Consider the following 20,169-nt stretch of genomic DNA (forward strand, 5'->3'; position numbering starts at 1 on the left):
TCACTAAGTGTGGAGGTGGGGGTGAAAAACCCAGGAGTGTGAAGCCCCTAGTACCACAGATCAACCCAGCAGCCTCACAGCTGCATTTCTCCTGAGGGAGCTGTCTGGCTCCCTTTGGATTTGAGGCAGCTCAGTGAAAATGCTTCTGTGCTGCATCAGCTTGCTTTTAAAAACAGGAGGGAAAAAAAAAACCTAAACCCAAGAGCCCAGCTGAGGAGTAGAGCTGACAGCTAAGATTTTGTGCCTTGAATGGTGGGCACCAAGTCAGTTATCAGCTGCCTTATTGTTGGGCACTTCTAATGTAAACCCTGGGCTGTGGGCAACTCTGAGGTCATGCACAGCCTGGTTGATTGTTTTCCCCACAGCTTCTAAGTTGCTCACTCTCAATTTGCTGGTGCAGAAGCATTTCAGATGGCAGGTGTTCCCATTCTATCCACCACCTTCCTGTGCTGTGCAGCAAACCTGAAAGAGGAGCTGGGCTCTCTGACAGGAGTGTCAAGAACTTGCTCTGACCTTTGTAAGTCTGTGTGGTGTCATCAGTTTTAGGATGTTTCTAAATGTGGGTACTTAGTAAACACTGAGGCAGCAGAATGCTATCAGTATCTTGTACATGAACTAATGCAGCATCTCTTTGTTTCTATTGTAATAAATTTATTCTTATTCCTGTGTTGGATGCTAGCATGGCACTGCTCTGCTCTTCCCATGCCTCAGAAACCACTTCTGCTGTGGCCTTGGGCTGATGGTTGCTCTGCTCTGCGGTTAGTAAGTGGAAACTCACATCCTGGGCTGCATCAAAAAGTAGTGTGAGTAGCAGATGGAGAGGTGATTCTGACACTTTGCTCTTCTGAGACCTCAGCTGGAGCACTGCATCCAGCTCTGGAGCCCTCAGCTCAGGAAGGACATGGACCTGATGGAGGGGGTACAGAGGAGGGCCCTGAAAATCATAGCAGACGGTTGGGGCACCTCTGCTGTGAGGACAGGCTGAGGGAGCTGGGGGTGTTGAGCCTGGAGAAGGCTCCAGGGTGACCTTAGAGCAGCCTGCCAGTACCTGAAGGGGCTACAAGAAGGCTGCAGAGGGACTGTTCCCAAAGGCCTGCAGGGGCATGCTGAGGGGCAAGAGTTTGACATTAGTGGAGATTTACACTGGGTTATAGGAACAAGTTCTGCACCATGCTAAGTCCTTCAGCTGATTCTTGCTCCAGAACAGTGTAAAAGACTTCCCTGCAGTTAGTGCAGAATCAAGAACAGTTCTAAGGACTGTGGGTTGTTCAGGGTTATCAATACTGCTGCCTCCTTCCCCACTCAAAAGAAAAAGTCAGGCACTAGAGTCCAGAGGAAGGCTTTTATAAAAATAAAATGTACAGCAGTCTCTCCCCACTCCCACAGCTCTGTTTATAAAACCCAATGAGCTTGAATATTAAAAAATACTTTAGGAAGAGCTGATACTCTTAATTCAAACATTTTAGTCAGGATCAGCCTTAGAAGGTTTATTTTCACAAGTGGAATCCAGGAGAGCAGGAACTCAGTGTTCATGTGGTCTGCAGTAGTCAGAGAAGAGAGTCATTATCACAGCATAGAGGAAATAGCTGAGCAGGATCATCAATGTGCAGCCCACTGGTCCAATGCAAAACCAGGATGCAAAGCAGTAGAGCAGCAGCAAGGAAATGAGAGTCCTGTAGCTTGCCAGAAACCTCAGGCTGATCCTTGGTCCCAGGCTCTGGCTTGTTCTGTCCTTCACCGCAGGGCTGTACCTGATTCTCTGTGTGAGCTGGGGGTTGGTGAGATGATAGCGACAGAGTCTGCCAACAAAATCTTCCCTGGAGCAGAGCACTTCCAGCTGAGCAGCAAACTGGGGAAGGCAGAGGTCAAAAATTAGCATTCTGTCCTGAAGCAATCCATTTCTTTTACCATTTCCTTCATTTAGGGCCTGAGACTCATAGGAAGAAAGGGGGGGGAAGTATCAAAATGCACTTTTAAAGTACAAAACTACTTCACTGCAGGCTTAGATCCGTAAGAATGGCTTGGGGGAGACCTTAAAGATAGCCAGTTCCAATCCCTGCCATGGGCAGGGACACCCCCCACCAGCCCCAGGTTGCTCAAAGCCTCTTGAACACCTCCAGGGAGGGGGCAGTCACAGCCTCCCTGGGCAACCTGTTCCAGTGTCTCCCCACCCTCACTGCAAAGAATTTCTTCCTCATCTCCAGTCTCAATCTGCCCTCTTCCAGCTTCAATCCATTCTGTCACGGCTATGGGAAGCAAAGGACTGGTGCTGAAACAGGAAGAGCAGTCTGCACGAAGCACGAGGAACACATTTAAATGTCACTTCTTGCTGCTTTGTGCAGGAAAAGCAGAACGGCAGCACGAGCAGCAGAGCTGACACCCTTAGGGAACGCCCAGCCGGCTGCCAGCCAATACAGGAGGCAGAGCAGAGGAGGTGCGTGCAGCGCGGCAGCAGAGGGCGGCGCTTACCCTCTGGTTGAGCAGCGAGGAGAGGCGGAACAGAAGCCGCACCAGCGTGGCACTCTCGTAGCTGCGGATGGGCTGCAGCTCCGTGTCCCCCTGGTACTGCACTTCGAACCTGCGCAGGCCGTTTATGATCTGGAGACAGGAAAAGGCAGCCCCTGAGCCTGCAGCTCCCACTGGAAACGCCTTGCTGCAGGCAGCCCTCAAGGCCCAGAGAGGTTCCATGTCTCTGGCTGGAGGACAGCATGCAGGCAGCTTTCTCCTCTCACCTGGTACCTGCCGAGCGGGGTGAGAACCAGGCCGCCCTCGCTTTCGATGCAGTCTGGGAGCTGCTTTCTGCCATTCTCATCCTGAGCTGCCCCACACTTCAGCATCATCTGGGTCAGCTGGGCTTCGTTCAACTACTCAAAGAAGCACAGTTCTAAAGCATTTGTTTGATCTACCCTTCCCTTTCTTTCTCGCTTCACAAACTCCTTATCCCTGGAAGCCTTTGACAGCTACCACCAAGAACAGTTTAAGAGCACCTTGGTTAGACATCAAGAAGAGATGAAAGTCTCCAGCTTTCTTGTCTGTGCTCATCAAACCCAAGAGAATTGCTCTGTGTGTCCCCCTACTGCTTGAGAGCTGTCAAACAGCTGTTCTCTTCTAGGTCATTTCTGCTTGAGGGACTGTGGCTGACAAATGACTCTGAGTTTGACCGAAGCACCTTCTGCTTCCTCCAGTCCGTTCTAGCTATACTCATGGTCTAGAGCTCTCTACCTTTAGCAAACACTGGACTGGTTTGGAAACTTAACCCATCCCTTGCCTCTTTGTAAAGGAGACCAGGCAGAAGGGAAAAGACAGTTTTGAATCAAGTCCAAAAGAGTGCTCACTTGAAACCAAGTTGGTTTGAGCCTTAGAAATGCAGAGCATCTCATTCCATCTGCATTGAAAAAGGTTGTGAAGGGCTCAGGTCAAGTCAAGTCCAGGAGGAGCTTGCAATATGTACTGGTAGGGTCTCTGGGTGGCTTTGTGACCCCACAAAGTACCAGAGAAACAGAAGCACATCTGAGGACTCCTGACTCGTGTTCATGCTGCCAGAGGGGGACAGTCCTTACAAAGAGGCATAGAAGACCATCCAGATCCAACCCCCTGCCATAGGCAGGGACACCTCCCACCAGCCCAGCTTGCTGAAGGCCTCATCCAGCCTGGCCTTGAACACCCCCAGGGAGGGGACATCCACAACCTCTCTAGGCAACCTGTTCCAGTGTCTCCCCACCCTCACTGCCCAGAATTTTTCCTGCTGTTACTCACCTTAAAGATGTGGCACAAGTACTCCAGTGCCTTCTCTAAATACTCGTCTGTTTTTTTGATGCTGTCTTGCCCAATTTCATCCAGGTCATTGCCTGTGTAGGAGCCATTCATCTCTGATGGTGTGAGCCTGAACCAGGAGAAGAAGGAATGGGCACCCATGGTCTCTGCAGAATGGTCTGAGATAGACTTGGCTGTCTGCTGTGCCTGACAAATTAACTGAGCCAGTTTCAACACCTGCAACAAAGAAAGAGAGATGCTGTGGGACAAAAAAAGGACCCTGAAACACTCAGCCATAGATAAATCCCTGCCTGGGCACCTGGCAGCAACAGCAAACTGCCTTTGAGCTCCCAGGCCCTGTGTAGTTGCATTTCCAGAAGGGCAAAGGTGGCTCCTTGCTGTTGAAGCATTTAATGAGGTGAGGTTGCTGAGGCTGGGTGCAGTGCAAGGCAGCACTGGAGAGAAGCAGGCTGCTTGCTTTGCACTAAAGATCTTGCTTCTGAGTCTCTGATCATCTCATATAATTTCTGTGTTCTCTTGGTTCACTCACAACCAACAGAAGAGTTCTGAGGTTTTTTTCTATAGCTCTGAGCATTCCCCCTGTGGGAGTCAAGATTTAGCTACTGGGAAACAGCAGGTGGGTTCCCATGCCCAGGAGGCAAAGGCAGACCATGGCTTGCATTAGTAGTGACAGCTGGGACACTAGCACAGGTTGTCCAGAGAGGCTGTGGCTGTGCCCTCCCTGGAGGTGTTCAGGGCCAGGCTGGATGAGGCCTTGAGCAACCTGGGCTGGTGGGAGGTGCCCCTGCCCATGGCAGGTGGGTTGGAACTGGATGATCTTTGAGGTGCCTTCTACCCCAAAGCATCCTCTGATTCTTTAAGTGCTGCTAGGACTCTCAGCTGGCTTTTTTCACTCCTCTGGCAATTTCTGGCTGGCTGACAGGTACCAACCAAGGCAGTGACTCCCATATACTCCTGAGGCAGCAAGGAACTGCTACCCTGACTGCCTGCCTTGCAAGCACAGGCAGATCTTCAGAGCTATGCTGGGCTGACAGCCCTCCCCTTGCAGAAGTCCCCATCAGCCCACAACAGCTATCCAGCAGGAAAGTCTTCCATGCTTAACTTCCCCTAGGAGTGCTGCTCAGCACCGAGGAAAGCTCCGACAGGTGCCAAGAAACCTCCTGCTTACCAGATTCCTGACTTCTGTGCCAAACATCTGCTTGTACTGAAAGTCCTGTCCTTCCAGGCTGTAGACATGGCTCTTCACCTTGAAGGAGGCATCTGTGATAGTGGGAGGCCACGAGGAGAGGAAGCGCCCACCAAAGGAGGGGGTCATGAAGAGCCGGTGCTGACGGTGGGGAATGACGAGCTCTGGCTCCAGGAAGAGCTGCTCTCCTGGGTTTGGAGACAAGCAGATCATCATCATCATCATCATCACACTCCTACAGGAAAGCTGGGGAGGGACTTTTCAGGGTGTCAGGTAGTGATAGGGCTGGGTGGAACGGAGTAAAACTAGAAATGGGGAGATTCAGATTGGATGTTAGGAAGAAATTCTTCCCCATGAGAGTGGTGAGACTCTGGCACAGGTTGCCCAGGGAGGTGGTGGAAGCCTCATCCCTGGAGGTTTCTAAGGCCAGGCTGGATGTGGTTGTGAGCAACCTGTTCTGGTGTGAGGTGTCCCTGCCCATGGCAGGGGGGTTGGAACTGGATGAGCCTTGAGGTCCCTTCCAACCCTGACAATTCTGTGACTCCTGGTGAAGGTCTAGCTCCAAAACATCTTACAGCTGCTGGGCAACTTGCTTTGCTGAGGTAGGGAGGCAGCTCTAGGGGTAAAGAGGCCTTAATCACCTCTTCTTCATTGAATCCTCTTTGCCCACAGCAGAAAAATCATTGAAGGGTTCAGGCTGGAAGGGACCTCAGAGATCATCTACTCCTCCCTGGAGGTGTTCAAGGCCAGGTTGGATGAGGCCTTGAGGAACCTGGGCTAGTGGAAAGCATCCCTGCCCATGGCAGGAGTTTGAAACTAAATGATCTTTAAAGTCCCTTCCAACCCAAAGCATTCTATGATTTTATTGTAAATCCCAACTTTTGTGTTCTTTATTCTTTGAAGAAAACTATTGGAATGAACTGGAATGGATGGTGGTTAGAAAAGAACCATGGCCAAGTTAAAGCCCTGGGAGAGACTTCAGTGAACACACACAGGCTTTTCAAGCATGCAGGACTGGAGAGCAAGTCTGCTCACCTCAGTGCTTCTGAGGCAAGGTGTAGCCACTGTGAAGACAGCCAGAGAGGACAGCATAAGGAGTCAAAACATCCATTTACCTTTCAGGATCATTTCAGCCAGGTTGGGCTGAGCAAAGACCTTGGCTACTCGGAACACCATCAGAGCGTTCTTTGGGCTGACCAAGTCCGTCCGAAGAGCTCTGTTCAGGAATCCTACAAACAGCTTGGTGTACATGAGCAGGTTTTCCTGAATGAAGGCAGCCCTGCCAAAGGGAGCACAGCATCTGTCAAGCCCTGTCCCAGGGAGCACAGCATCTGCCAAGCCCTGTCCCAGGGAGCACAGCATCTGCCAAGCCCTGTCCCAGGGAGCACAGCATCTGCCAAGCCCTGTCCCAGGGAGCACAGCCTCAGTGAGCAGAGCAATTTAAAGCAGTTATTTTGTCTTCTGCCAAAGGAGTCATCAAGGGAATGTTTTCTACTGGCTCTACAGAGGTAGTTTATTTGCACTAAGACAAAAGACTACTCCGAACTAAAGCCTGAGTGGAACAAATCATCTTTGAGAAGCTTAATTCAGGTTGGTGGCTGCTTCCTGAGAGCTGCTCTTTCCCTGAGGATCTACAGGAGCTGCAGGCTGGGCTCAGCTCACTCCCACTTGCTTTCCTCCTTACCATTTCTCTGACACGCTGCGGGGCAGGGACTCTGCACTCTGGGGTGGCTTTTCTGGAGCATACCTCCAAGGCTGCAAGTAACTTAACCACATCTCAAGAACCTAAGCAAAATCACACAGAAAAAAAAAAAAAACAACAGAGGAGCATCAGGATTCTTAGGAAAGGAAGAAAAAGATTGGGCAAGATGATCTTTTGAGGCACCTTCCAACCCCTACCATGCTGTGACTCTGCGAGAGGAGTTCTGTTTGCTGCCTCTGAGCCTAGGGAACATCATCCTGAGGACACCTGGAAGTCCTTAGGAAAGAAGCTCTCTAGCATCTGAGCACCTTGGAAAAAAGAGCTGAGAAAGCCAAGTGCATGTTCACAGAATCCTAGAATGGTCCAGGCCAGAAGGAGTCTCCAGAGCTCATCCAGTCCAACCCCCTGCAGTCAGCAGGGACATCCCCAACTAGATCAGGCTGCCCAGGGCCTTGTCCAGCCTCACCTTGAGTATCTCCAGAGATGAAGCCTCAACCACCTCCCTGGGCAACCTGTGCCAGTGTTCCACCACCCTCATAGCAAAGAGCTTGTTCCTAACATCCAATCTCAATCTGCTATTCTCCAGCTTAAAGCCATTGCCCCTGGTCGTGTCCCTGCAGGCCTTTGCAAACAGTCTCTCTCCATTCTTCCTGCAGCCCCCTTCAGGTACTGGCAGGCTGCTCTAAGGTCCCCCCAGAGCCTTCTCTTCTCCAGGCTGAACACCCCCAGCTCCCTCAGCCTGTCCTCATAGCAGAGCTGTTCCAACCCCCTGAGCGTTTTTGTGTCCCTCCTCTGGACCCTCTCCATCAGGTCCATGTCCTTAGGACCACTCTAGGCTTTGTCCAGCACCCAAAGGAGATGGCACTGGAGCATGTTCCTACCAAATCCAGACTTGGTGACTACACCCCAGGTGCACTGAGCAGTTCTGGTGGTGTTCACCAGATCCCTGTTGGAGCACAGAAGATGTTACATCTCAGCTCTCACCTGCTGCATGTCCCCCCTCTTCCTGAGGACACAGAGTCCTGACTGCCCTGAAACCAGGAAAAGGTTTGCTGTGGCCTCTGTAACCATCTCCAGGGGCATCCTGCCTTACCTGCGTGCCTCAAACAGCGCATTGCAGCTGCAGGTGTGGTGAGAAAGGTCCAGCCTTGTTCCACTCTGCAGTTTTGAACTCCTACTCTGATGCATTGCTTCTCCTGCTTGCAGGAGGCAGTGTGTGCAAAGCCTTACTACTACTGTAAATGGAGATTGTGGTGGTTTGGTTTATGACCTATCCAAGCAGAGAGGAAGGAGTTAAGGTCTATGAGAATATCTGTTTGCAGAGCTTCTCCATCCACAGCCCTCCTCAGTGGCAGGGAAATCAGCCAGCCACCTGTAATCATTCTCCCCAAGTCCTATTGAACTTCCTTCCTCATGTCTAACAGGCACTCTAACATGACATGGACCTGCTACAGGAAGAATTTCACTGCTCTGGACCAAAAAAAAAAGGAAAAAAAGGGATTTAGAGACCAAGAAGCAGCTGCTAAAGAGCACTAACTTAACTACAGCAATGAGTGGCTGTGGCAAGGCCATGCTTGGGAAGAGCAGCAGGTACATACTGCTCTGAAGGAGGCATCCAGGGGCCAGTGCCCAAAGCAGTGCTGCAGGAAGATGTAAAGCTTCTCCTGGACAAAGCGAGGGATGACAACCCTGCCAACAAAGACAGCCACAGGACAAACCATTAGCAAAGCTCAGGAACAACAAAAACAACAGCCCCAAACCCCCAACCAAACAAACAGACCCTAACCAAGCAAAAAACCACCCAAAACACCCCCCACAACACAACCCCCAACCACCACCACCACCACCCAACCCCAACCCTGCACTCCACCCAACAGCTCAGCACACCTCCCCCAGTGCAGAGAGAAAGGACTGACCCAAACTTGTTCTTTCTGAAGTGAAGCTGCTTCTGGCCACTGAACTCCAGTGCAGAAACAGACCCTGGCCAGATCCACCCCCCAGTAGCATTAACTTGTCTCTGACTTATGCAAAGATAGAGACTGACCTAAGAGCCAGGCACACCCTCCTGGAGGTGCCCTTCCCATCTGCACCCAAGGCTGCTCTTGGGTGCTGGGCAGCTCCTGGCAAGGCAGCATGCTGGCTGCAGGAGAGTTTATAGAAGAGGGCAGAAAGAACTCTGAGAAGTGACTTGGCCCTAGGGTCTGCAAAAGCAGCCAGAGAAGGTGTGAGGGAACCTAACCCACTAGCTCTTGTGTATTTTAATGGACTCCTGTGTGCAGCCATCAAAAAAATCCCTCAGGGAAAGGAGAGCTTTGCCAGGAGGTTTCAGAGGCAGGCTGCTCCTGGACCTACCTTTTAAACTCCTCTAGGGGGCTGGCTGTGTGGGAGTGGGCTGAAGGGGAGAGAGGTTCTGGTTTCAGGCTGTTGCTGAAGGCATGCAGGTGTTTCACAAGCAGTCTCACCACCAGCACGTGCTCCTCAGTGGGCTTAAAGGACTCCTGGGTTCAAAGCAAAGCACAGCAAGATGATGATCAGTGTCATGTGCCACGTGGCCAGAGAGCTCAGGAAAAGCACAGATCAGCAATCAAAGTGCAAGCAATGCTCCCTTCCTTCTAGGTTCTTCAGTTTGGTGCCACCTGATGTCAGACAGGCTTGCAGCCTAGGACAACCTGCACCAACCTTCTGCCATCACCTCCCCAGGGAGCAGCAGCACCTTGGAGAATGTGACTGGGAGAAGCATCTCCAGTGTTCTGGTAGCCTGAACTTCAGGCTAGCTCTGAAGAACAGAGTAAGCTGTAGGTTTGCACTTACCCTTTCTGAAAACAACATTCAGCCTTTCATTGTGGGGCTAAGGTCATTGCTGTGGACACCACCACAGATCCTTTATTTATGCTCCTGGCTGGCTTTGAGTTCTCCTTCCTATGCTGATGCCCAGCTGCCTCACAAGAAAGGATCATCCTAGAGAGAGCCATGGGAGGGAAGAACTGCTTCAAGTGCTGCTTCTAGCATCACCACAGGAGGAAGGAGCCTGGGGAGTGCTGGTGAGCCAGAGTGGTGTCACCAGCAAAGGAGTGCATGCTACAGCAGGGCAAGGAGTAAGGCAAGAAGATTCAGCATCAGGGCTGGTCTGCTGCAGGAGCTGGGCACAAAGGCCTCTGCTCAGAGAGGTTGAGTACTCTGCTGTTAGGCCTCAAAAAGGTGAAATTAAAAAGAGTCCAATGAGCATTCCAGGCTCCCCTTGCAGGTCCCTTTGGAATCACACCTCCTGGCAGGTGAGGCTGCAGTTTCCCACTCAGCAGTTCTGATCCCCTCCTCTCAGTCTAGCTCAGCACCATTACAGACATCACTGGTTTGCAGAGTGGCTTTTCCTCACCAGCTGCTGTCCAGACTTGGCTGCCAGGCTGGGTGGCTGCCATTGCCAGCACAGAGTGAGAGAAGCAGCCTAGCACAAAAGCTTCAGGGACAAGCAGTGGCTCCTGTTCTCCTTCCTAAGCAGCACCTCGAGTACCACTGCACTTGAGAGGATTCCCCAGCAGGACAATTCTGGGTAGTGATCCAGAGCTTCACAGCACAGGCTCAGCCCTGCCCTCTCCCAAAATGAAGAGCCATTGAGGAAAGGGCTGAGGCAGGGCAAGAGGAATCAGGAGTTTGTTCCAACAGGAATGTTTCTGCATGCACATCTCCTGCACAACCTGCAAGTGTACCCTGGTGTGCTTCTGCAGCAGTGGGCAGGCAGGGCTGGATTCCCACCTCCCATCTGGGACCATCCAATGGCATTCCACTGGCTAAGCCCCCTAGATGTTACCTACCTTACTTAGAGGTGACAGCCATGCAAATTCTCATCTTCTTTTCCATGAAGGGTTTGCTTAAATGACTTAAATGAGTGTGGGAGGGGCAGAAATCTGCCAGCACTGAAACCAGTCTGAGTGTCAAAAAATTGTCAGCAGAGCTGCCAAGGCTCCTTCTACAAAGCAGCACCAGAATGCATCTCCAAAGACAGCAATTCCCAACCCCTCAGAGAATGGGCTGGGGTAGAAGGGACCTCCAGAGCCCATCCAGTCCAGGATTGGTGCTGAGGTCTGAGCAGAGCCAAGGGGCAGAATCCCCTGTGCTGCCCTGCTGCCCACACTCCTCTGGCTGCAGCCCAGGACACAGCTGCCTGAGGGCTGCAGGAGGCCACTGCTGGCTCCTGGGGAGCTGCTCAGCACCCAGCACCCCCAAGGCTTTTTCTTCAGAGCTGCTCTCAACCCACTCTGCATCCAGCCTGGATTTATGCCTGGGACTGGTCAGACCCAGCTGCAGTTCCCTGCCCTGTGACTTGCTGCCCCTCCTGCAGCTGGCACTGCCCCACTCCTCTTTTCTCCATGCCCTTTGCTGAGCCCTCTCAGTCTGTTCCCAGAGGAGGTTCAGCAAAGCTGTGTGCAGTGTTCTCTGTGGAGCTGCAGCAGCACAGCTGGGCAGACAGAGCTGCTTCCTGCCAGCCCCAGGACACTGTGCAGATTATCTGGTGGCACAAGAGCTTGCCAAAGGAAACAAAATGAGCAGCTGGTAATACTTGGTATGCGTGGAGGGCCTGGTGGCTGGGCTGGGCAGGACTACCGTGGTGTTTACTGGAGATACTGAGTCGGTAGTGGAGAACCTCCAGCTGAGACAACAGAAACAAAAAGGAAGGGGGAAGGGGTGAGGGGAAAAAAGGAGAGAAGAGAGCAAGAGAAAAAAAAAAAAAAAAGAAAAAAGTGAGAATGAGCCCAAGGAAGAAGGGTGGGGGGAAAAAATATGAGCATCACAAATACAGTCAGGGACAACATATCACAGTACCAACTGCACCACAGTAGCCTCTTCATTCTGCTGACTGATTCTTCACCCTTTATCAACCTGAGCATTCAGAGAACACCAGGTTGGAAGGGACCTCCAGGCTCATCTGCTCCAACCTTGGACTGGGAGGAGGTGTCAACAAAGCTCAGCTGTGGCTCTCCTTCTCCCTACCCCCAGAGCAAGTCCTGGTGGTAGGGGAACTGGAGCTCTTGCCAAAGAAACTGAACTGCAGTGAGGATTTGCACCCTGCTGGGGAGTGTCTTATTGACTAATGAAGTGAAATGGTTCAGTATTCTGCCAGCTGTCTGAATGTCCTTTTTGCCTGTGCTGTGTCTCCAAAGCAGGGTTTGTGCACCGGGAAGAAGCTCCAATGGATGCTCTCTCCTTCCTGACGGATAGGAAGCCAAAGAAAGCTTGGCTTTTTACAATCATTGTGAGCTGCCCAGGTAAGTTTCCAGCAGTTCAGAGAAATCCTCTGTTTCTACTTAAAGGCCATTTGGGAAGGCTGTAGGACTTGTGGACTTCCTCCCAAGAGGAAATTCCTTTTACACTTGGGGCAACACCCTGTGTGTACAGCAAGGCAAGAGGCAGCTACCAGAGTGTCTGCTGGCACCCTGCAAGCCTCACCAGACCCTTCTGGGAGGAGTTAGGCAGAGCAGCTCTGGGCTGTGCTGGTGAAGAGGATACTGTAGTGACAGTGACACACACGTATGAGACCAATGAGGAAACATGGAACAAAAAAAAATGTGCACTACACAGATCCCAGTGGCTCCTGCCAGCATGGAAACTACCTCTCCAGAGCACACCTCTGCTGCCTGCCAACAGCCCCTCCCCCCCCAGCTTCCTCTGGTGCCAGTTTGCTGCCTTTTGGTTTTACCCCCTCAGCCTGGCAGGGTTGTTACTGCAAGCTCCCCAACAGCTCAGACACTGTGCCTGCTCCCCAGCTGACTGCCCTGGCACAGGAGTCAGGAGGAGCCTGGAGGCTAATGGTGTTCCACAGGCAGTGCTGGGATCTGTGGCACCTGGCACTGGAAGGTCAGGAAGCAGCACAGGAGTTTTAGCAAACAACTTGAGGGTTCCCTGTGATTACAGCAGAGGGGAACAGCAAAAGAGATGCTGCAGGCTTGGGCTCTGGATCATCGGAGAGAGGAAGAGCAAGGAACCAGGGTAAAGGAAGAGGCAAGGAGTTGAGTGAATGGGAAGGGAGAAGGGAGCTCAGGGTCACACCAGAGCTGGAAGGGCTTCAAAGCAGCCAAGCAGGAGAGGCACATCTGAAAATAGATGGCTTGCTGCTCATTCCCATTCCACCCCCTTCTGCTTCTCAGAGAGTCTCTGAGGACCTGAAGGAGGCTTAAGGGAAATCTGTCATTCCTTGAGGCACTTCACAGCACAGCCACACATCTGCCTTGGCCCATCAAAGCAAAGAGCAAGTTCTGGGGGGCACTTCAAGCCACTGCTGGCCAAACAGGCACAAATGGTCACTAATTCCCTCTCCTTCCAAACACACAGAAGGCCAAACAGAACCAAGGGAACCTGCCTCATTTCTAAGCCTTTTAAGAGTCAGGTTTAGGGTGACCTTGGGTTTCCAGGCAAGCCCTTTAAACCCTTGAGCTAGAACAAAACTTGCCTTTGTGCAGATTCTGCTTCCTCATCTCAGGAACTCCGAGAGGCAGGCTCTGGTCCTTCAGCCTGCCCTGATACCAGCCCACAGGAGCTTCCTTTGTGCATCCAATCCCCAGCTGCTCTGGAACCTTTCCTCAACCCTGCAGGAGGGATCCTTCATCCCTCTAAGGAGGTGATGGAGAATTCCAGTCCCTTATGAGGTGTTCTAAAGCCCAAAGAGTGAAGATTTTTTTTTCCCCTTTTTTCACATGCCCATGATTACTTCTCATCAAAGATGAAACTAAAATACCACCAGGGAGCTCTGGCCTCAAGCTGGGGCTCAACACACCCTGTGGAGGATCCTGCAGTGATGATTTCAGAGAGCTTTAAGCTCTAGGCCTGTCCTAGTGATTCTGTTGCTAACCACTGTCTGTGGCTGCTGCTCCCTAGAGCTAGGAGAGAGCATCAGAAATGCAGAGGGTGAGCAGAGAAGTTTAAAGCAATCCTTATTTCTGGCCTATGCACAGAGACTGGACAGACAGACAGACCAGAAGCACTTCAAGCAAAGCCTTTCCATCACAGGTGCACAGCCATGGTGCTGGGAGCCCCAGGTGGAGACTTGGCACCAGCAGGGAGGTTTACATTTTGATGTCAGCTTCAAAAGGACAAAGCCCCACCAAGAGTTCAGCTCTCCCTAGCACAATGCCAATGCAGCTTCCCAGTCAGTCAGCTCTCACCTGGCTGCTCTCACCAGGAGTAAATCCTGAATACCTTTCAGATTGCTTTTCCCTTCTGTTAAAGTCCCACTGTGACCCAGAGGGAACTCAGAGGATCCATCATTTTCCACCCTCAAATTCCCTTCACATTTGTAATGCCTTTGAACTTCAGGCTCCTCCACACTTAGTATTCTCACATGCAGCAGTTTGTTACTGATCAGGCCACCACAAACTGCTTAACACAGCTAGCAGCTGAGCAAGAGTTTGTAAGATCATCTGAGCTCTGCAGCTACAGAGCTGCTGCTGAGAACCACTATGGTGAAGATCCTCTGGAACAGTTTGGGTATTTGGAATGGTTTGGAACGTGAAGCAGCAAAGAATTGCTTCTTTCACCTAAACCCTGAAGCACAGCTTAGTAAGATTTCCTTTTTTTTATTTTTTAATTTGGATTTGTGCTAGAAATACTTAAACTAAAATGGTTCCAGATCTTATTTCAGTTGCTGTGACTGCTGGAAAGCAATGGGAGCTCTTTGGTAGCAGCCACATTGCCCCAGTGGAATGGAACACAAAGGTTTTAGAGTGGTTTTCTGTTTGGATTGTTGGTGTCCAGCAGGTTGTGACCATCCCACAAACTGGGACTTTTTTTTTTTCTCTTTTTCTTTTTTCTTTTCCAAAATAAAACAACAAAGCAAACCCAAGAGAGCTTCTGCAATGACATGGGTGACACACTGATTCACAGCACTCTGCACCACTGCTGTGGAAACTCTGCTCCTCTGCACCTAGACCCACAACATTCTCCAGAGAAGAGGAGATTTACCCCAAGACAAAGAGGGTCAAGCATCAGATGGCACTCCTGAAGCACAAACTATTACCTTGACATGAGGGGACTGCATTTTCTGATACATTTCCAGTGAGTAATGGTGAAGCCACATTTCAACAAAGATCTGCAAAAACAAATATTTTGCTGAGAAATCATCCAGGACCAGTCACAAGCCAGGGGTAAGGGAAGACCAGAGGACAGGACTTGAAAACTAAGCTGTAGCTGGAAACAGGCAGCTGCTCAAGGATGTTCAGGTGCTCATCACATCCATGCAGTGAGCTGGCAGATTGCTAGCAGCTGTTAAGCATCAACAGTTCAGTTCAGCCACATGCTGACCGGGTAGGAAGTTGCCTCAGAAGAACTGTTCAGCCCAGATTCTCCTCTGCCTTCCCTTGATGGTGAACAGAACCAGCAGCTCTGTGCTCAGCCTTTGCTGAGAGCACAGAATTGATGCAAGATTAACCCCCAAAAGGAATAAATCAGGTTTAGAGACTGGTATGGCCTGACACCAGTACCTAGATGTGCAGTCTATAAAAAACAGACACAGGCATTAAGTGCCTTTCTAAACTACAACTTAAGCTTCACAGTGGTTCTTGGCTGAACAGCAGCTGCACTGCTCAGTGCTCTCTGGTTTAAAAGGGGAGATTCCTCAGGCAGCAGCAAGGAGAGTTCTGGGGGGTTGCTTTTAATTCCTTCAACCCAACTGACCTGCAGCAGGGTTTCTGACCTCCAGATCTCCTGGGAAGCAGGGTCAGCATTCACAGAGGGCTGGTGGGCAATGTGCCTCTTCAGCAAGCTGGTGTGGTGCATCCCATAGGAAGTGAAAGGCACTGCTGGAGACCTTTGAAGGCAAACAAATGGAAACACTGAAGTCAGTGAGCCTCAGTACAGGGAAAATGGATCACTGCTCTTCATCCCCAGTGGACACACTGGAGGGAACACAGGCCAAGAAGCAAGACTGCACAGCTCACCACACTCAGCAAGCTTCTGCTTCTAGTCCCTAGCTAGAACCAAACACCCCAGCAGCAGGTCCTGAGCAGTTCAACTCCCCCTCCCCTCTGCCCTGCTGAGGCCACATCTGGAATGATTGTGTCCAGCTCCCTCAGAGAGAGAGGAGCCCAGCAGAGAGCCACAAAGGTGCTGCAGGCAGTGGAACATCTCCCTGCTGAAGCCAGGCTGAGGGAGTTGGGACCTGGAGAAGCCTGAGGACTGCCCTCATTCATGCTGCTTAGGATGCTGAAATGGTGTTGCCTGGAGCTGCCTCTGCTGCTCCAGTGGGAGCTACCTTGCAGACTCCCAAATGAAGCCTTTATGGTAAAATTACGTGAACCTCAATCTCCTTAATTGTTGTAATTCTGTGCTAAATACATTCAGATCATAAAAGAGTGGAGGGTGTTTTCCACTGGCTTAGACACTGCACTCCCACAAGCTGCACTCTGTACTCAGTGCTCCCAGGGCCTGCTTCTGGCCCTGCAGTCATTACCTGGGAGCTGGGGAAGGGATGGCTCCCCCAGGGTTTGAGGAAGGGGGAGGAAGAACACTTCCTTCTGTGGGCAGGAAGCACTTCAGGTATGTGTCCACCAAGATGAAATAAGCACTGTTGGAGGGACTGATGTGGTGGGTGACAGCTGAGCTCTGAAACAGATGCACAGAACAGTTGGAATCACAGAGTGTGACTTGAAGCCACTCCTAGAGAGTGCCTGCTGCACAGCCAGAGCCAGTGAGCATCAGGAAGAAGCCTGGTGGTTATGAAGGATGAACTGACCACAAAGACACTTTGGTGTCTGCTCTGCTCTGGTGAGACCTCACCTGGAGCACTGTGTCCAGCTCTGGGGCCTCCAGCACAAGAGAGACCTGCTGGAGAGGGTCCAGAGGAGGCCACCAAGATGATCAGAGGGCTGTGGGGACAGGCTGGGAGAGTTGGGGCTGTGCAGCCTGCAGAAGAGAAGGCTCCAGGGAGACCTCAGAGCTGCATTGCAATATCTGCAGGGCACCTCCAGGCAGGCTGGGCAGGGACTGTTCAGAAGGGGCTGTGGGGATAGGCCCAGGGGCAAGGGTTTGGAACTGGAGCAGGACAGGGTTAGGTTGGACAGCAGGAGGAAGCTCTGCACAGGGAGGCTGGGGAGACACTGGCACAGGCTGCCCAGGGAGGTGCTTGAGGCTCCATCCCTGCAGACATCCAAGCTCAGCCTTGCTGTGTCCCTGGGCAGCCTGCTCTGGCTGGAGGTGTCCCTGCTGCCTGCAGGGGGTGGACAAGATGCCCTTGGAGGCTCCCTTCCAGCCCAGGGCACTCTGTGACTGTGTGGAGCACAGGTAAAGTAGATACACACAGGGGAAGTGTTGCTGCAGTGGGGAATGTAACCGGGTCAGGAAGAGTGCAGTGCCCTACAGCACAGCTAACAGCAGCAAGAGGAGCCCAGCACCCAGACAGCACAGGGCACAGCTGTGGCCATCCCTGCAGAGGTGGCCAGGAAGGTCTCTGCTGCATGTTGCTGGGCTGACTGCTTCCTGGTATAGCCAAGGTGGTAACATTTATTATCCAATCTGGCATCATCAACTGACCCAAAGGCAAGGACAAACGCTGCAAGTCCAGCTAAGATGGCTGTTAGCTTAGCTGGGCAGCATCTCAGCAGGCTCTTAAAGCACTGGGAAGAAAGGCTAAGAGTGTCTGAAGGGGACACTTGCAAAAGGCACTTACCTTCTGTGTAATCAAGCTAATTGCAAAGTAAAACATGTAATATTCAAAGGGATCTGGAAGAAGAGAGTCAAGGATCAGAGAATAAAAAGCAGGTACAGCAGCTAAGAGATCTAGGGAAGCTGACCAGACATTCATGGAGAGTTTTATTTTGTCAATGCTAAATCAACTTGCTAGAGCTTAAAGCAAAATCCAGCCCTGCCTCTTTGCTTTCCAGGTGACTGCATCCCTGGTACCTGAGGTTTTATCTGTGTGTGTGCTGGGGCACTGCTCTTGTTAGCACATTTAACCATCTCCAACTGAAAAGCACAGCTGTAAGCTAGACTGCTGCCAAGTTAACCTCGCCCCTTTTCTGCCACGTTACAACAAGCTGTGAGCAGTTACAGAGCCAAAAACTGTGCACTTGAGGCTGTGGTGAAATCCCTGGGAATTCTGGTGCTGGCTTGAATGAGGCCAGAAACCCCCCTCAGGAGCTGGGAAGAACACAAACTGACTTTCCTTTGCATCCACACACTTCTAAGCAGCCCAAGCTGATTTAGCACAGCCATGACTTACAACAGACACATCATGAACATACAGCAGAAATGATCCTCACCTCTGTGGGGGTAATGAAAAAGGAAGTAAAATACCCAACTGTTAAAAGGATACTTAGAGCCAAATTCAACCCCAAACCACCAGATGAAGGGAACTGGACTTTGTTGTGGTACAAAGAGCATTCTGGGAGGACTTGTTCTTGTATGGAAGCCTTCACAGGGCCCTGAAAGACAGAGCAAAGAACATTAAGCCTGGCCCCCCAGCACACCTCAGTGTGCCACAGCAAACCTGCAGAGGCCACAGCAAACCTTCTCCTGGCTTCAGGCAGTCAGGACTCTGTGTCCTCAGCAAGGGGGGAACATGCAGCACAGGAGAGCTGAGATGACAGCAGTGTAACATCTGTGCTCCAACAGGGATCTGGTGAACACCACCAGAACTGCTCAGTGCACCTGGGGTGTAGTCACCAAGTCTGGATTTGGTAGGAACATGCTCCAGTGCCATCTCCTTTGGGTGCTGGACAAAGCCTAGAGTGGTCCTAAGGACATGGACCTGATGGAGAGGGTCCAGAGGAGGGACACAAAAACGCTCAGGGGGTTGGAACAGCTCTGCTGTGAGGACAGGCTGAGGGAGCTGGGGGTGTTCAGCCTGGAGAAGAGAAGGCTCTGGGGGGACCTTAGAGCAGCCTGGCAGTACCTGAAGGGGGCTCCAAGAAGGATGGAGACTGTTTGCAAGGGCCTGCAGAGACAGAACCAGGGGCAATGGCTTCAAAGTAGAGAAGGGCAGATTTAGATTGGATATCAGGAAGAAGTTCTTCACTATGAGGTTGGTGGAACAGTGGCACAGGTTGCCCAGGAAGGTGGTTGAGGCTCCTTCCCTGGAGATATTCAAGGTAAGGATGGACAGGGGATGTTCCTGCTGGCTGCAGGGGGGTTGGACTGGATGAGCTTTGGAAGTCCCTTCTGGCCTGGACCATTCTGTGATTCTAAATAACAAGCTTCTGACAACCACCATGGCTGAGAACTCTAACCACAGCTTAAAGAGATGGAGCACTGAGGCTGTACCAAACCCTACATATGAAGCACATGCAAAGTTCCAAGAGCTGCAGCAGCAGCAACAACAACATTCCCTTGCTGCACATTTTTTGTTACTCACTGGAAGATATGAGACTGGGAAATCATATCTGTACTCTTCTGCTTGGAGTTTGTAAACCAGCTTCATCATGGGGCCACTGCAAACAAGCAGCAGAAAGAAAATCCCTTGTGAGCCCCCTCTCTCCTGCCTCACTATTGTGAGCTTAACAAGGTCAAACACTGGTTATTTGTTCACCATCTTTTTCACTCTGTGCTGACATGAAGAAGTTTACCTGGGATCCAGAAAATCCAAAGCCACAGAATATTCAGTAGGATTTGTCCTCCCTTGCAAACAGCGAAGATTCCAGCCTACAATGATGCCATCCAGGCTACCAAAAATGCTCTCCACCAGCCAGGGGAAGATGCCATGGAGTTCCTTTGGAGAAAACAAACACAAGCAGTTCATGTGTGCAGCTCCTCACTTGAGCACTCTCTGCTGCACACTCTGGGATGCACAAAGATGCTGGCTGGCAGCTGCCTGTGAGCTTCCATCCTACAGACTGTGTTGTAATGTGGCAATCACAGGGAGCCTGCTGAAGGTGCAGGTGTCCTCATCAGCATCACACCCATGTGTTAGTCACATTTGTCACTGGTTCTCTCCATAGACCGAGGCTGAAAGGCATCCAAAGTGCAGCACCCTAGAACAGCCTTTTAAGGACTAGTGAATGCTTTGTGCTCTTGGGGACCGCTGGGCTCCCACTCTGTCACCCGGGGTCCTCCAAGTGCTCCGTGAGGGAAATAGGAACAAAGGAAAGAGTAATGTCAACAAATAAAAAGCAAATTTCCCAGCTCACCTTGGCGGGAAACTCCTCAATGACCGTCTCCAGGTCGTGGCACCTCTGAACAAACGGTTTGTTTACACAATCTGCCTTCAGAGTGGCCTGTCGCAAACCACAAAGGAAACCAAGTCACCCTTGCCAGAAAGGGCAATGTTTAGCACGCCACCATGGCAATCACCGCTCCCCCCACCTCAACCGCCTCCCTCCAAACTGCGCCGCTCCTCCAGCCCAGCCCAGCCCAACTGGCGATGCAGCCGAAGTTACGTGACCGCCGCTTTAACTTCACAGGCGCTTAACTAACGCAACCACAGTTCCCGCGGGGCTGGACCGACCCAACCGGAGCCGCGCCCCTGCCTGCCCGCCCGCTCGCCACCCACCAGCAGGAAGCTAGGCTGCTGCAGCTGCGGCCCGGCCAT

At 51.5% G+C, this 20,169-nt stretch overlaps 1 protein-coding gene across 3 annotated transcripts; it reads right to left on the reverse strand.

Moving 5' to 3' along the window:
• Positions 1-1,346: 1,346 nt before the first annotated feature.
• Positions 1,347-20,169, reverse strand: SMPD4 (sphingomyelin phosphodiesterase 4). Of its 3 annotated transcripts, XM_054392500.1 has the most exons (19): positions 20,131-20,169; positions 19,769-19,855; positions 19,208-19,350; positions 18,997-19,072; positions 17,959-18,067; positions 17,314-17,366; positions 16,099-16,250; positions 15,324-15,456; positions 14,668-14,739; positions 11,218-11,307; positions 9,015-9,160; positions 8,261-8,351; positions 6,645-6,745; positions 6,076-6,239; positions 4,943-5,148; positions 3,757-3,990; positions 2,733-2,864; positions 2,470-2,598; positions 1,347-1,849 (listed from the first exon to the last, which is right to left on the reverse strand). In XM_054392500.1, the coding sequence occupies exons 1-19, from the start codon at positions 20,167-20,169 to the stop codon at positions 1,523-1,525; spliced, it is 2,484 nt and encodes an 827-aa protein (XP_054248475.1). In that variant the 3' UTR covers positions 1,347-1,522. The 3 variants fall into 3 exon arrangements, with proteins under 3 accessions (XP_054248475.1, XP_054248476.1, XP_054248477.1); XM_054392501.1 differs by lacking the exon at positions 11,218-11,307; XM_054392502.1 differs by lacking the exons at positions 11,218-11,307; positions 18,997-19,072; positions 19,208-19,350.

This window comes from Indicator indicator, chromosome 26 (assembly GCF_027791375.1).
Source record: "Indicator indicator isolate 239-I01 chromosome 26, UM_Iind_1.1, whole genome shotgun sequence".
Lineage (NCBI taxonomy): Eukaryota > Metazoa > Chordata > Aves > Piciformes > Indicatoridae > Indicator > Indicator indicator.

Bases quoted from the DNA above. Each gene is read 5' to 3' on its own strand.
- SMPD4 (XM_054392500.1), bottom strand. From the start codon at position 20,169: ATGGCCGGGCCGCAGCTGCAGCAGCCTAGCTTCCTGCTG. The intron at 19,856-20,130 runs GTGGGTGGCGAG...GGTTTGCGACAG, and splicing joins AGCAGCCTAGCTTCCTGCTG to GCCACTCTGAAGGCAGATTG. The intron at 9,161-11,217 runs GTATTACCAGCT...CTTTGAACCCAG, and splicing joins AGGCCCTCCACGCATACCAA to GAGTCCTTTAAGCCCACTGA.